At 47.9% G+C, this 16450-nt stretch overlaps 1 protein-coding gene across 1 annotated transcript in view; it reads left to right on the forward strand.

The window, feature by feature from the left end:
• The window catches only part of C2CD5 (C2 calcium dependent domain containing 5), a 1535590-nt gene that overhangs the window by 533620 nt on the left and 985520 nt on the right, over window positions 1–16450 (forward strand). Inside the window, 1 exon segment of the mRNA XM_029600113.1 lies at window positions 4057–4165. Within this exon segment, the coding sequence (XP_029455973.1) occupies window positions 4057–4165 (109 nt within the window).

Raw genomic sequence — 16450 nt, forward strand, 5'->3', positions numbered from 1 at the left:
TCAAATCCCTTGTGAAGAAGGGCTTGAAGCTGCGGTTGGTATTGGTCTGGCAACGTGTCAGCATAGTCTTGCATCTGCTTAAGGATGGCTCTGTTGTACTGAGTCATGTAAAGTTGATATGAAGCTATGCGTGAAATCAACATAGCTCCATGATAGACTTTCCGTCCAACACTATCGAGGAACTTGTTGTCCCTGGTAGGTGGGGTAGAAGAGTGTGGCTTAAGACGCTTGGCCTTCTTCTGCGCGGACTCAACCACAACAGAGCGATGATCCAGTTGAGGTTTTTGGAAACCTGGTGCTGACTGGACAAGGTATGTGGAGTCAGCTTTCTTGTTAACTGGTGACACCGATGAAGGAGATTCCCAGTTTTTCTTGAGCAGATCCAAAAACACCTGGTGTATAGGGATGGAAGCGATGATTTTTGGAGCATCCAGAAATTGAAGGAGTTCCATCATCTGGTGTCTGTCATCAGCTTCAGATTGTAGTTGAAAAGGTACAACTTCTGACATCTCTTTCACAAAATTAATGAAAGATAGATCCTCAGGAGGAGATCTTTTTCTACTCTCTGTAGGAGATGGTGGTGAAGGCAAATCTGTGTCAGAAGATGTATCATCATCATCACCCCAGGTATTGTAGGGATCAAGCGGGGCTTGTAGTCCTGATGGACCTGGCTGAGGCTCTGAAGGCATCGATGGAAACCGAGGTGGAATCGGTGCCGTAGGTGGAACCAGAAATGGCATCGATGGCTTCGGTGCTGCCGATGGAATCGGTGCCTGGCGTGGAATGGATGGAACCGAAGGATATATCGGTGGAGATATACCAGAAGGCACCGATGGAACCACCCCGGAAGGGGGAATCCGGAACGGTGTTTCTCCTGCCGATGAAAATCCAGTCGGAGACGGTGGTGTTGTCGATGGTACTGGAATCACCGATGGAAGGGCCGTCAGGAGCGCCTCCATGCGGCTCAGTAGCGGTGCTAGCGCTTGTATCAACGGCTCGGTGGTCGGTTCCCTCCTCGGTGGCGAAGCCGGTGCCGGTGTCGGGGGCGGCACTGGAACCGGTGCCGGAGACGGTGCTGATGGAGGTTGCAATTTCTTCATCGCTTTCTCGATGGCCTCCTGGACCAGCCGGTCCAGTTCTGCCCGGAGACCAGGGGTAACCATACCCGGCTCGACGGGAGAGGGAGGCTGAGGCAGGGCCGGAGGGACCACCGTAACCGGTGGGATCACGGCCCCCGCACCCCGGGAGGGTGAGGGTTTCCTCGATGCCGGCGAACGAGACGTGGAGGGTGTCCGGTCTGTTCGCGGCTTCTTTGTCGGTGGCTCGGCTTGAGCAGAGGTCGATGGCTGTGGATCCTCGACAGGCCGAGACTTGTGCCGTCGATGGCGGTGCTTTTCCTTCCGATCCCCTCGCCCATCCGGGGAAGGGACGGGAGTCGACGGCCGAGAAGCGATCGATGGCGGACGGTCACCGGAGGGTTGACAATAATGGTACAACTTCGACGGTGCCGGTTCCGATGACGTCGATGCTATCGATGGCGTTGGAGTAGGTGCATGGAAGAGGAGCCCCATCTTCTCCATCCTGGCTTTGCGACCCTTGGGTGTCATTAAGGCACATTTGGTGCAAGTCAGGACATCATGCTCACTACCCAAACACATTACACAAACCCTGTGGGGGTCTGTGATGGACATAGTCCGGGTACAATCCGGACAACGGCGGAACCCCATTGCCATGGCCTGAAGCCAAAATTTAGGCTGGGGATCGGTAAGTGCCAACAGGCCTCAAGGGCCAAAATCGACGGTAGTCGATGGAAAAAGGCAAAAAACTTACCGGGTTCCGTAAGATGACTAAAAATTTGTCGAAGGGAGACCCCTGAGGGGCAAATTTTCTTAGGAAATTAACTTCCAAATTCCTGTCAGGAACGTGGTTAGAGAGCTCCTTTCACCGCGTGGCAACTGCTGCGCGGAAAAAAGAAGACTGAAGGGAGACCCCTGCTGGCTGCAGGGTCAGTGCCTTGCTGGGCATGCCCAGTAGGGGCCAGTCAAAGTTCTGTTTAAACTTTGACAGAAGTTTTCCGTGGTGGGCTCCATCCTCGATGTCACCCATTTGTGAGGACAACCATCCTGCTTGTCCTGTGAGAACAGCTATTTCATCCTACTGTCTATGGAGAACCCTGTGTACAGGTAACCAAACTTGCTATATACTCTAATAAATCCTGCCCAAAGGTGATATCCAGATTGTTGGCAGGTTTTAAGATTGTAGTCAGAGATTGCAGTATTTTTCTCTACCTCTTGAACTAAACACCTTTCAAAGAGAATTACTTGCAGCTCTTACAGTACTGAGAAAACGTTTGTGAACCCCTGGGGTGGTCTGTATTTTAGCACAGTTTATACTCAAAACATAATTAGATCTTGTATGTATGTATGTGTGAACTGTTCATTCAGTAACTGGTGGTACCTCCTTAAGCAGCAATAACTTCAACTGCACTTTTCTGTAACTGTGGATCAGCCTCTTATAGCATCCTGGAAGAATTTTGGCTCATTCTTCCATACAGGACTATTTCAACTCTGTAATATTTGAGGGGTTCTTTGAATGAACAGCTCGCTTCAGATCTTGCCACAACATTTCAATAGGGTTTATATCTGGGTTTTGACTTGGTCTGTCCAAAACATGAAATCTCTTCTTCAGTCATTCTATAGTAGATTTATTTTAATGTTTAGGGTCGTTGTCTTGTTACATGAAACACTTTTGGCTCAGTTCACAGACACATGGCCATACATTCTCCTCGATAATTTTCTTATATAAAGCAGAATTCATTGTCCCATTAATGATAGCAAGCCATCCAGGTCCTGATGCAGCAAACCAGCCATGATACCTCTATCACCTTACTTTATAGTGGGAATGGGGTTCTTACTTAGGAAGGCTGTATTTGGATTTCACCAAAGAAAACATTGAGACCAAAAAGTTCAATTTTTGCCTCATCTATTCAGAGAACATTATTCCAGAAATCTTGTGGGTTAGCCAAATGCTAACCCACAAGAGACAGGCAGCATAGTTGTATTCCCATTCAGACTTTTCCTTATGGTTGACAAATGAATCCTCTCATTGGCTGGTGCGAGAAGGACCTGCACATCTTTAGATGTTAATCTGGGGTTTTTTGTGACTTTGTGGATTATTTTCTGGTTTGGTTTTGGGGTGGTCTTGGCAAGACTACTGCTTCTGGGAGGGCCACTGTAGTCTTCAGTATTTTCTAGTTGTAGATTGTATGACATTGATGGATATAGCCCTAAATGTTTAGAAATGGTCTTATAACCCTGTCCAGATAGATAAGCAACAACTACTCTTTTTCATATGTTCTCTAAAATTTACTTTTGCTTGTGGCATGATGAATTCTTCCAGTCTTTTATTGTGAAGACCAAGCTCAAAATCTTTTTGCCTTTATTATACAACAGCATGCACAAACTCAGTTGTGCAAATTTACTCTGCCGAGTGATTTACTTGTTACCTAATTATTTAAGTACCTGATTCTAATTAGCCACTTAATTTTTGTGAGGAAATTAAGGATTAATTTATTTTATGTCTTACTGATTCTAATTTAGTGTTTTTTGTTTTACTTTGTACTTTGTGAGGTCAGTATTCAAAACTAAACATCTAAATGGATAACTTAGAATTAAATGGCTAAATTGGCATTAGATGGATAACATGGAGTTAGATGGATAAGTTGCTATTTAGTTGGAAAATGTGTTCTATCCATCTAAATGGCTTTGAATATTGACTGCTGTATGTCAAGAAACATGGAATTAATTTATACCTTTTTATTGTATTAAACACTGATTTCAATTAAAAGGATATCATGGTAACAACTTGTAATTATCATTGTATGTGGGGTTCTCAGTACTGTAAATGCATTCTGAAAACTTAATTTTAAAAATGGCTTGTTAATGTTTTTATTTACAAAACCTGAAAATTCTGTGACAAAATTATTTTTAAATTGCATGGGCCAAATGCACAAAAAAAAACCAAATTTGATTTTTCTTTCTATCCTTCCCCATTTAGGAATTTCCATTTTTCACTCTGACAGCTTTTCCTCAAGGCTTTCTTGTCCATGTCGGTGGTGTTGTCAGTGCCCGATCTGTGAAGCTTTTGGATCGCATCCACAATCCCGGTATGATTCAGGATAGTTTTGGTTTAGCAAACACATCAGTATCAAGGTGGCCTTAATTTCTGTTTTTGAGATTTACATTTGATTTATGTAAATATATTCAGAGCAGATGCCTGAATGTAACTCGCCTTGAGCTACCAATGAAAAGGTGAGAGCTAAATAAAAAAATATATTTTAAACAGTAGATACCGAATTAACATTTTATCTAACTATCAAAGACGTTTGATATAGTAAATTAAATACTTGCTAACAAATTTTATTCAGTTTAGATATTATGGATTAATTTGGTTGCTTTTGAAACTTTTTCTGCTGCATACACTATCAAGCTTGCAAAACTATTAAATTAACATTAGGAAATAGCAGTTTGTATTCCTCCTTTTGTATAATTCACATTGACTACTAAAAGAGAGAATATTGATGAAACTTCTAGCACTTGGAAACTGTTCCTGAAACAAAGTGATTACAGAAAAACACCAGCATATGTGGTCCTGCAGTCACTAGCTTGGTGTTATTTACCTTTTGGTACTGGTGCTATTGCACCTGTTTCAGTCATTATTTTACTCTTTTCACATGCCTAGAGAAGCTTGTGAACTTTCAGAAAGTGACACATCACAAAATCTCAAGTAGCAATTACATGAACCCAATTGTTTCTTTTATTTAGAAAGAATTTTATTATAATTTATAGATCACATCACAGCGCAGTAGGCTACAGTGATTTGACATTGTATATCGGGGGTGGCCAACTTTTTTAAGGATATCCATAATATCCATGCAATAGATTTGCATACAATGGAGGCAGTGCATGAAAGTATCTCTCATGAGTACTCATGAGGATATCCTGTTCTTCAAGGACAAGCAGGATAGCAATCCTCACACATGGGTGACATCATTGTATAAGTCCAGTCTGGAACTTTGATTTCAAAGATTCTAGAACTTTCAGAAAAGGCCTACTGAGCATGTGCAGCTCTAGCTATCACCCTGCCCCCTAGGCAGAGTCTCTGTCTCTTTTTTTCCACAGAGCCGTGTGGTCGTGGGAGCCAGATTGGATTCAAACAGCATCCAGGGGCCCTGACTTTTGTGGTCTGGAAACCGCATAGGAGGCAGTGGTGATGGCAGTGGCCTCCAGGCCGCAGAGGAAGAACGTCGGCGGTGGCCTCCAGACTGCAGAGAGAGAGGTAGTTAGCTGTAGCCTCCAAGCCGCAAGGCTTGGAGGCTACATGCCCGCAAGCAGCATTGTAACAGGTACTGGACAACGGGAGTTGTAGACACAACTGGCATGTAGTACCCCTGAGCCAGCCAGAAGGAGCATCAGTGGCAGTAAGTTCCGCTTTAAATTTACTGGTAGCCTTGAATGAGGATGAGCCAATTTGGATTTCTGAAGAGGATGTGTCTCCTCTGGCTCAGATGGTCCCCCAACAGTTATAGGAGCTAGTGAATTTCTTTGCCTCCTTGAAGACTGAAGGAGATTAGAGCCTCTCCTGTCCAAGATGGAAGAAATTTTCCCATATAGTGGGGCTGCTCCATGTTTCATGCTGGTGCACACTTCTCTGCAAGAGCGTCTAGCATTGGGAGTAAGTTTTCATCATAATATGATGAACTTTCCTATTCCAAGTCCCTTCATGAATCTGAGGGAGGGCTTAGTCTGCTCTGAGTTCCTTCCAGATTTTTCTTCTTCACACCAGAGGAGACCTCCGCCTTGGTTGCTTTCTTTGTTATTGGGATCATGGCTTAGTGTTCCCCCATGGTCAAGAGATAAAGAAAATTCTACAAGAATTCCATTTGATCCCCTTCCAGACTTGATGTGGAATACCTTCCCACTGGAGGATCTCTGCTACATCAGTTTCTTGGATAAACTGGAAAAAACTGTCTCTGTCAACATCAGGAAAGAAAAGGAGCCAAGAGCAGATGTTTTACGGCTCCTTGTTTGTTCAACCTCCAACAGACTCTGTGGCTATCCCAGTTCACAAACTTCTCCAGAACCTTCAGATGAGGATGTGCCTTCTGGTAGTATGAAAGCTGAACTTGAAATATATAGTGCAGGCTGCCCTGGGATTTGGGGTGGTCCAATTACCACACCACTCTGTAATGTGGAATCATTAAGAACATAAGACTTGCCATACTGGGTTGGACCAAAGGTCCATCCAACCAAGTATCCTGTTTCCAACAGTGGCCATTCCAGGTCACAAGCACTGACAGGATCCCAAGAGAATAGGTTCCATGCTGCTTATCTCAGGGATAAGAAGTAGATTTCCCCAAGTCCACCTTAATTGTTTTTGGACTTTTCCTCCAGGAACTTGTCCAATCCTTTTTTAAATGCAGCTACACTAATAGCTTTCACCACATCCTCGGGCAGTGAAACCCAGAGCTTAATTATGCATTGAAATTTGTTAAGTGCACTCATGATCACTCTAACATACCCCCATGGGAAGACACGAAGGTATGGGATGTGGCTGTGAAGAAGGTCTTTCAGGGGTCCGCACCCAGATTGAGGCTCACCAACTTTGCCTGGTGAAGTACTTGTAAAGATATGTCCAGAAAATAAAACCCTTGATGGAATCATCAAACCCAGAACAGGCAGACTTCTGTTGAGCAGTAGATGTCTTGGAGGAATGTGAGAAGCACTTTCTCACAGGACAAGCAGGATGGTTGTCCTCACAAATGGGTGACATCGAGGATGGAGCCCAACCACGGAAAACTTCTGTCAAAGTTTCAGGAACTTTGACTGGCCCCTACTGGGCATGCCTAGCACGGCACCAACCCTGCAGCCAGCAGGGGTCTCCCTTCAGTCTTCTTTTTTCCGCGCAGCAGTAGCCACGCGGTAGAAGAGCTCTTAACCACGTTCCTGACAGGAATTTAGAATTATTTCTTCTGAAGAAAAATTTGCCCCTCAGGGGTCTCCCTTCGATAAATTTTTCGGTCCGCGGAACTTCGGTAAGTTTTTGCCGTCGTTTGGTCGACTACCGTCGAGTTTGGCCCTCGAGGCCCGTTGGCAGTCAACAGTCCCGCGGCTAAATTTTTTGGCCTATCGTCATGGCGTCGGGGTTTTGTCGGTGTCCGGACTGTACCCGAACTATGTCAATCACAGACCCTCATAGAGTCTGTGTTTTGTGTTTAGGGAGTGAGCATGATGTTCTGACTTGCACCAAATGTGCCTTAATGACACCAAAAGGTCGCAAAGCCAGAATGGAGAAGATGGGGCTTCTCTTCCAAGCTCGTACCCCAACGCCATCGATTGCATCGACGTCATCAGAACCGGCACCGTCGAGGTCTCATCATCATCGACAACCCTTCGGTGACCGTCCGCCATCAATGACTTCACGGCCGTCGACTCCCGTTCCTTCCCCTGATGATCGAGGGAATCGGAAAGAGAAACATTGCCATCGACGTCATAAGTCTCGGCCTGTCGAGGAATCGACATCATTGACCTCAGTACCGACCGAGCCTCCGCCAAAAAAGTCTCGATCAGAAGTGGCACCGTCCACTACTGTTTCGCAGGCACCGAGGCAACCCTCACCCCCTTGGGGTTTGGGAGCCGCGACTCCACCGGTGACCGTGGTCCCTCCGGCTCAGCCTCAGCCTCCCTCTCCCGTCGAGCCGGGTCTCGTTACCCCTGGTCTCCGGGCAGAACTGGACCGACTGGTCCAGGAGGCCATCGACAAGGCGATGCTACGGTTCCAGACTCCTCCGGCACCGAGAGTGGAACCGGTCACCGAGCCGATTGCAGCAGCACTGGCACTGCTGCTAAACCGGATGGAAGCGCTCATGTCAGCCCTTCCACCGGCGATACCTGTGTCACCGACACCGGCAAGACCGCTGTCACTGACAGGTTTATCATCGGGTGGAGAAACACCGTATCGAATTCCCCCTTCGGGAATTGTTCCATCGATGCCAGGTTGTCCCTCTCCACCGATTTATTCTTCGGGGGCGATACGCACCTCTGCTCCACCGAGGTTTCCGATGCCGACACCGATTCCATCGAGACCGACACCGGTTCCCTCGATGCCCACACCAGCACCGATACCGGCACCGATTCCATCGAGGATTTTCTCGATGCCCCCGGTGATTCCACCCGATTTTTCGGAACCTCAACCGGGGCCTTCAGGTATTCAGCCCCCTCGAGGTCCTGCAGGTCATCATCCAGATCCTTATGATACTTGGGGTAATGATACCTCTACTGACACCGATAATTTGCCTTCACCACCCTCTCCTGCAGAAAGTAGAAAGCGTTCTCCCCCTGAGGACCTCTCTTTCATAAATTTTGTGAAGGAAATGTCAGAGTTGGTCCCCTTCCAACTTCAATCTGAACAAGATGACAGGCACCAGATGATGGAATTGCTCCAATTTCTGGATGCCCCTAAAGTCATCACTTCTATTCCCATTCATCAGGTTTTTCTAGACCTTCTTAAAAAGAATTGGGAATCTCCTGGATCTTTTTCCCCGGTCAACAAAAAAGCTGACTCTACATATCTTGTACAGTCAGCACCTGGTTTTCAAAAACCTCAATTAGACCATCATTCTGTAGTCGTAGAATCAGCTCAAAAGAAAGCTAAACGACTAAAGCCACACTCTTCCATACCTCCTAAGGAAAACAAATTCCTAGATGGTATAGGTAGGAAGGTATATCAAGGAGCTATGCTGATTTCCAGAATAGCTTCTTATCAGCTTTATATGACTCAATATAATAGGGTCATCCTGAAACAGATGCAGGAATACTCAGAGGCCTTACCTGAACAGTTCCAGCCACAGCTTCAATCCCTCCTAAATAAAGGATTTGAAGCTGGGAAGCATGAAATAAGAACAGCTTATGACATCTTTGATGCTTCCACTAGAATTTCTGCCACGGCCATCTAAGCCAGACGTTGGGCTTGGCTTAAATCATCTGACCTTCGTCCAGAAGTTCAGGACAGGCTCTCTGATTTACCCTGCCTAGGGGATAATTTGTTTGGTGAGCAAATTCAACAAATTGTTGTTGAATTAAAGGATCATCATGAGACACTTAAACAGCTCTCATCCATTCCTCCTGACTTGCCTTCTAAACAGCCATTTAGGAAGGACTCCAAAAAGTCTTTCTTTCGGCCACGAAAGTATTATCCCCCATCAACCAAGCCTAGGCCTGCACGGTCTTACCATAAGACTCAGCCTCTCCAGACTCGTAAACAAAAGCCTGCAGCAGCTCCACAACCTGGCCCTGAGGTGGGTTTTTGACTTTCACTTAGAGAGCAGTTGCCAAACCCCTCTTCCAGCTATACCAGTAGGGGGACGGCTGTGCCACTTCCTAGAAAGGTGGCATCAAATCACCACAGATCAATGGGTGATAGCAATCATTGCACAGGGTTACCACCTCAACTTCCTATCCCTCCCTGCCGACTCCCCACCTCTGCAGGCGTGGAGAATTACCAATCACTCTGCTCTTTTAGAGCAGGAAGTTTCTCTTCTCCTACAATCAAACGCTATAGAACCCGTTCCTCCCTTACAACGAGGACTAGGGTTCTACTCCAGGTACTTCCTGATCCCAAAAAAGTCAGGGGGACTTCGTCCAATCCTAGACCTACGGGCTCTCAACAAGTACCTTTCCAAGGAGAAATTCAAGATGGTAACCCTGGGCTCGCTGCTCCCTCTGCTGCAAAGAGGGGATTGGCTATGCTCTCTAGATCTGAAAGACGCATATACCCACATTGCGATCACACAATCTCATCGCAAATACCTGCGTTTTCTAGTAGGCCGAAACCACTACCAATACAGAGTACTACCTTTCGGCCTGGCATCCACACCACGGGTCTTTACCAAATGCCTCGTGGTGGTAGCAGCATTCCTCAGGAAGGAAGGTGTCCACGTCTACCCCTACCTGGACGATTGGTTAATCAGGGCCCCAACCCAACAAATGGCTCGGTCCTCCCTGACCCTAACAATTCAAACCTTGCTTTCTCTAGGATTTCTTGTCAATTACGAGAAATCCTACTTAGTCCCATCTCAGACCTTATCCTTCATTGGGGCAGACTTGGACACCTTACAAACAAAAGCCTTCCTCCCTCATCAACGGGCCAAAACTCTGGTGTCCCTAGCTCGCAGCTGCAGTCTCAACACACAGCCACAGCTCGCCAATTCCTCATTCTACTGGGACACATGGCCTCCTCAGTTCAAGTAACTCCCATGGCCCGTCTGGCCATGAGAGTCACACAGTGGACTCTAAGACTACAATGGACTCAAGCTCTTCAGCCTCTGTCCTCCATTGTTACAATCACCGACGCACTCCGTCTGTCTCTTGCCTGGTGGACAAATCAATGCAACCTCCTACAGGGCTTGTCCTTTCTTCCACCAGATCCCCAGGTAATCCTCACCACCGATGCTTCCAACATCGGGTGGGGAGCCCATGTAAACAATCTACAAACTCAAGGATACTGGTCACTAGAGGAAGCCAAACACCAGATAAATTTCCTGGAACTGCGAGCAATTCGCTATGCTCTCAGGACCTTTCAAGATTGCCTATCGAACCACACAATCTTAATTCAAACAGACAACCAGGTGGCCATGTGGTACATAAACAAGCAGGGAGGCACAGGCTCCTTCCTTCTGTGTCAGGAAGCTGCGCAGATTTGGGCGGAAGCCCTCTCCCGCTCCATGTACCTCAGGGCCACCTACCTCCCGGGAGTAGACAATGTATTGGCAGACCAGCTGAGCCGTGTCTTCCAACCACACGAGTGGTCACTCAATCCTTTGGTAGCGACCTCTCTATTTCACAAGTGGGGTTATCCCCACATAGACCTCTTTGCGTCCCCTCAGAACCACAAAGTGGACAATTACTGCTCCCTCATTCGGAGTCAGCACTCTCGACCGAGGGATGCGTTCTCCCGCACGTGGACAACCGGTCTGCTCTATGCATTCCCTCCACTTCCTCTTCTGTCGAGGACTCTCGTGAAGCTGCGTCAGGACAAGGGAACTATGATCCTGATAGCACCGCACTGGCCACGCCAAGTGTGGTTTCCCATTCTCCAGGATCTCTCCATCCGCAGCCACATTCCTCTGGGACAGGACCTGCATCTGCTCACTCAAAACGACGGATGCCTCCTCCATCCCAACCTCCAAGCCTTGTCCCTGACTGCATGGATGTTGAAAGGTTAGTCCTTCAGCCATTTAACCTTTCGGATTCCGTTTCTCGTGTCCTGATCGCTTCACGAAAGCCTTCCACAAGAAAATCTTATTCCTACAAATGGAAAAGGTATACATCATGGTGCACTTCTCAGTCCTTTGATCCCCTTTCCTGTCCAATCTCTAAATTCTTGGACAATCTCTGGCATCTCTCAGAATCAGGTCTAAAGACCTCTTCCATTAGAATGCATGTCAGTGCGGTAGCCGCCTTCCATAAAGGTATCGGGGGTGTCCCTATTTCAGTACAACCCCTTGTAACACGCTTTCTTAAAGGCTTGCTCCATTTGAAGCCACCTTTACGTCCTCCGGCCCCATCTTGGGACCTTAATCTGGTTCTTGGTCGCCTTATGAAACCACCTTTCGAAGCTCTTCACTCCTGTGACTTAAAATATCTCACATGGAAAGTGTTATTCCTTTTGGCTATCACTTCAGCTCGCAGGGTTAGTGAATTACAGGCCCTAGTTACCTATCCGCCTTACACTAAACTCCTGCAGGACCGGGCGGTACTCCGCACTCACCCTAAATTTTTGCCTAAGGTAGTTTCGGAGTTTCATATTAATCAATCCATCATACTACCTATCTTCTTTCCCAGGCCCCACTCCAACTCCGGGGAACAGACTCTGCATACCCTAGACTGTAAACGGGCTCTAGCTTTTTATCTAGACCGTACAGTTGCCCACAGGAAGAGCACTCAATTATTCGTCTCTTTCCATCCTAACAAGTTAGAACAACCTGTGGGTAAGCAGGCCCTTTCCTTCTGGTTGGCAGACTGCATCTCCTTCTGCTATCAGCAAGCTGGCATTCCTTTTCAAGACCGTGTGAAAGCACACTCTGTGAGGGCCATGGCGACTTCAGTAGCACACCTTCGATCGGTGCCGCTTCCTGACATCTGCAAGGCTGCAACCTGGAGTTCCCTCCATACATTTGCAGCCCACTATTGTTTGGACAAAGTTGGAAGACAAGATTCCATCTTCGGCCAATCTGTCTTGCGTAACCTTTTTCCAACATGATGTACCAACACCCTTCCACCTTCCCGGTAGGGTGCGGATGCCCTCTCCCAAATTCCACCCCAGTTGTTGTGCCTGTTGCACGCCATTGGGTACATTTGATGCACGTTAGGACATCCTCAGCTCGGTACTCACCCATTTGTGAGGACAACCATCCTGCTTGTCCTGTGAGAAAGCAAATGTTGCTTACCTGATGTAACAGGTGTTCTCACAGGACAGCAGGATGTTAGTCCTCCCGAAACCCGCCCGCCACCCCGCGGTGTTGGGTTCGTTTTTATTTTATTTTTTGGCACTGCCTGTAGCTTTGAAACAAGACTGAAGGGAGACCCCTGCTGGCTGCAGGGTTGGTGCCATGCTGGGCATGCCCAGTAGGGGCCAGTCAAAGTTCCTGAAACTTTGACAGACGTTTTCCGTGGTTGGGCTCCATCCTCGATGTCACCCATTTGTGAGGACTAACATCCTGCTGTCCTGTGAGAACACCTGTTACATCAGGTAAGCAACATTTGCTTTATCGATTCCTGATACAAAGCTTTTGATACTTCAACCAGGACATGGGTGGCTTCTACAGGGCTTAAACGATCATGAGGTTATGAGCTAGTGGCCTCAGAGAAGATATGCATAATCATCTTGTACATGGACCCTGTACAGGGGCCAAATTTAATGAAAAAGTTAGAGACGATAGCTCTGATTAAGGAGCATCAGTCAACACTTCACTTGTTATCAATTGTGACAGGGGACCATCCGGCTCCCACCTGTCACTAGTACTTCTCTTATAAGTGCCCATTTTTCCATTGGCATATTTTCTTCTCTTTTCAGCATGATCAAGTTCCTCCTGCCCTTCAGCAGCAGCAGTTGCTTGCTCAAGGATAACAGGGGGACAGGCATCAGCCCAAGGCTCAGCAGCCGATGCAGTCTAAGCTGGGAGCCAATTGTTGATAACTTTGAGAACCACCTCCCCAAAATGGAGCCATTTTTCCAAAGTGGCTACAAATCACCAAAGATCAGTGGGTCCTGAAAATTGTGGGGTATGGTTACTGCTTGTAGTTTTCTAGCCCTCCTCTGACTCAAAAGATTTCAGTTTTCAACTACTACCCTTCTCAGTCTTCCCAGATAGAGGTAGAGCTGCTCCTTCTGAAGGGAGTCGAACCTATACATTCCTAGGTTTGTGGCTAAGGATTCTATTCCTGGTACTTCCTAATCTCCAAGAAGTTCCAAAGAGTTGTAGCCTATACTAGATTCATGAAGACTGAGTAAACTGCTAGTTCAGGAGAGATTTAAGATTAACTTGTTCCATATAATTATCTCTCTAATTTAATTGAGGTTTTGGTTATGTGCGCTGGATCTGAAAGTTGCTTATGCACACATTTCCATTCTTCCTGCCCATAAGAAATTCTTCAGGTTTGTGGTGAAGGATGCTGACTACCTATACAAGATGCTTCCTTTTGACCTCTTAGCGGCCTCAGGAGTGTTCACAAAATGCCTTGTAGTAAATTTGACACAGCTTTGTAAGCAAGGAGTCTTTGTGGTCCCATACCTGGATGAACTCGCTTCAGGACAAAGTGTTTCTGCTGTTGAAAGAGCCACATTTCTGATAGGCCTAGTAAGGGCCTTCCTTTAACAGGACCGAGCATCAGCAAGGACAATCTTGGTCCTTCTTGGTCCTATAGCTACAGTGTATGTGGTATCTCTGATTCATCCTTTGTGCTCCCTCGATCGCTGCAAGGTAGGCCTGCGCAGTCGGCGCCCCAGACCCGCAGGGGTAAGGCTACCTTTACTGCACACCTCCCACAGCGGGGCTGCCGCCGACCACGAGCCCACAGCTCCGATCAAGCCACTCACCTCGGAGTGAGTGGCTTGATCGGAGCTGTGGGCTCGTGGTCGCGGCAGCTCCCCCAGCCAGCCAGCCAATCAGCAGCAACACAGAGGGGTTTTAAATTTCTTCTCTCTCCGGCACCATTTCCTTTGTGCTCCCTCGATTGCTGCAAGGTAGGCCTGCGCAGTCGGCGCCCCAGACCCGCCGGGGTAAGGCTACCTTTTCTGCACACCTCCCCGAGCGGGGCTGCCGCCGACCACGAGCCCACAGCTCCGATCAAGCCACTCATCTCGGAGACGTTCGCAGGCAATTCAGCCGGCCTCCGGGAGCCAGCCATTCGCGGCAGCTCCCCCAGCCAGCCAATCAGCAGCAACACAGAGGGGTTTTAAATTTCTTCTTTCTCAGGTGCCGCGCGCCCCTTAGTACAGCCCTGTAGGGCAGCCCCTAAGCTTCATATCTCATCCTGAGCGGTCTCTAGAGTTAGGCCCAGCACAGCATTTAGCTGCCTATTTAAATCAGAGCCCGGATCTCCGGCCGCTATCATTGACCCATAGGTCCATCAACATATCTTCCACACTCTGCAGGCCTGCACACTTGACTCCAGTTCTCCACAGGGTTAGGCCCGCGCCGAGACCTCCATGTCCATCAGGATACCGACAACCAAGAGACTCCACCTATTCCTCACTGCCATCTGGCTATCTGCCATCTCTATCTGCTACCATGCACTCTCTCACAATTCCCATCATCCACAACCACATGTGGAGAGCACCTAAGCCCCCCACTCCCCCTCACAACCGCCAACAGAGGCTCAGGCCCATACTGCTGACACCCGTCACCCAGCTACTCGGCCTGGCCCTCTTCTCACTCACTCTCGTCAACGCACAATCCATCTCCAAGAAAACTCATATACTAAACGACTTCCTATCCGATGCAAAACCTGACATCTGTGCCATCACAGAAACCTGGTTAAAACCTACCGACACAGGGGGAAGTGACGTCAGCCTTCCTGAATGGACGCTTAGAGCGTTAGCTCCCGTCGCACTCTCCCCATTTACTGATTTTCGGCGATCTAACTGAACCAAACCGCCTATCAACGGACAGATATGACCACAAAGAAGAAAGCCATAGACTTAAAAACCTTTTCCTACGACTCCGGAGGTTTCCGCTTTGCTGCATTGAGAGACAGCCCGGACGCAGAGGACGGCAAGATGGCGACCGCAGGCCCATCGCACGCTGAGGAGGCTGAGGTTTCGCCGCTCCCTAATACGAGCAAGCAGTCGGGCGACCCGTCCAAGGACGATTTTCGAGGTTGGTTTGCGGAGATACAGAGAGATATTAAATCCATTAAGACGGATATGAAAGCGGCGCTCGCGGAATTTAGGACCGAAATGGGTGAGCTAGGCCGTAGGGTGGAAGACGTGGAACACATGGTGGAAAGTCAGGCTTTGGAAACCTCGCGATTCAGCGCTGATATTTCTCTGCTTCATAAGAAGAATGAGGAAATACTTCTCAAAATTGAGGACATAGAAAATAGAGCAAGACGGTCGAACGTCCGGATTCGGGGCGTGCCTGAATCGGAGGCCTATATGGACGCAGCGCTGGTGGTCCAGAAGATATGCCACATGGTGCTAAGTAGCGGATCTGAAGACCCTGACATTCGGGACACTGATATTGTTTTGGATAGGGCCCACAGGGCCTTAGGGGTGGCGAGAAATAATGCCCCGAGGGATATCATCGCTTGTCTGCATTATTATCAGCAAAAGGACAGGATCATGCAAAAAGCCCGCCAAATGAATGTCATCACATGCGAAGGGCATAAGATCGCCATTTATAATGATTTAGCCGCGGCCACCCTCCAAAAACGGAGAGACTTCAACGCAGTTACAGCCCTTCTTCATAAGGAGGCTATTCGGTATAGGTGGCTCTACCCCAGCGGATTGGCGTTCACGATGGAGGGGGCCAGGCATCGCATTCTTAAACGGGAGGATGCCAGAGCCATCTTGGCGGAGGTTGGCATCTCGTTACCGGAAGATGTGGCTATCAATCAGCCTCAAGGGGGCCATGAGCGGCCACGATGGCAGAGGACTGGGAAATCAGGATCCAGGCTGCGCCGCAAGTCGACAGACCCCAGCACCCAGACGGAAGGAGCAGCGTGAAGACTACGGATTGATCTTTCTTGATTGCGCTTTAACTCGGGAGAAGAGGAGAGCCTCTCAGACTGCAGCTCAGTAGTCCGTCAGAGGAGACTTTTGTTACCATAACCATGTTAATTATCTGGTATAGGTTTGGTTTTTGATAATGTTGTTGAAAGTTTTCATTTCG

This window comes from Rhinatrema bivittatum, chromosome 4 (assembly GCF_901001135.1).
Source record: "Rhinatrema bivittatum chromosome 4, aRhiBiv1.1, whole genome shotgun sequence".
Taxonomy (NCBI): domain Eukaryota; kingdom Metazoa; phylum Chordata; class Amphibia; order Gymnophiona; family Rhinatrematidae; genus Rhinatrema; species Rhinatrema bivittatum.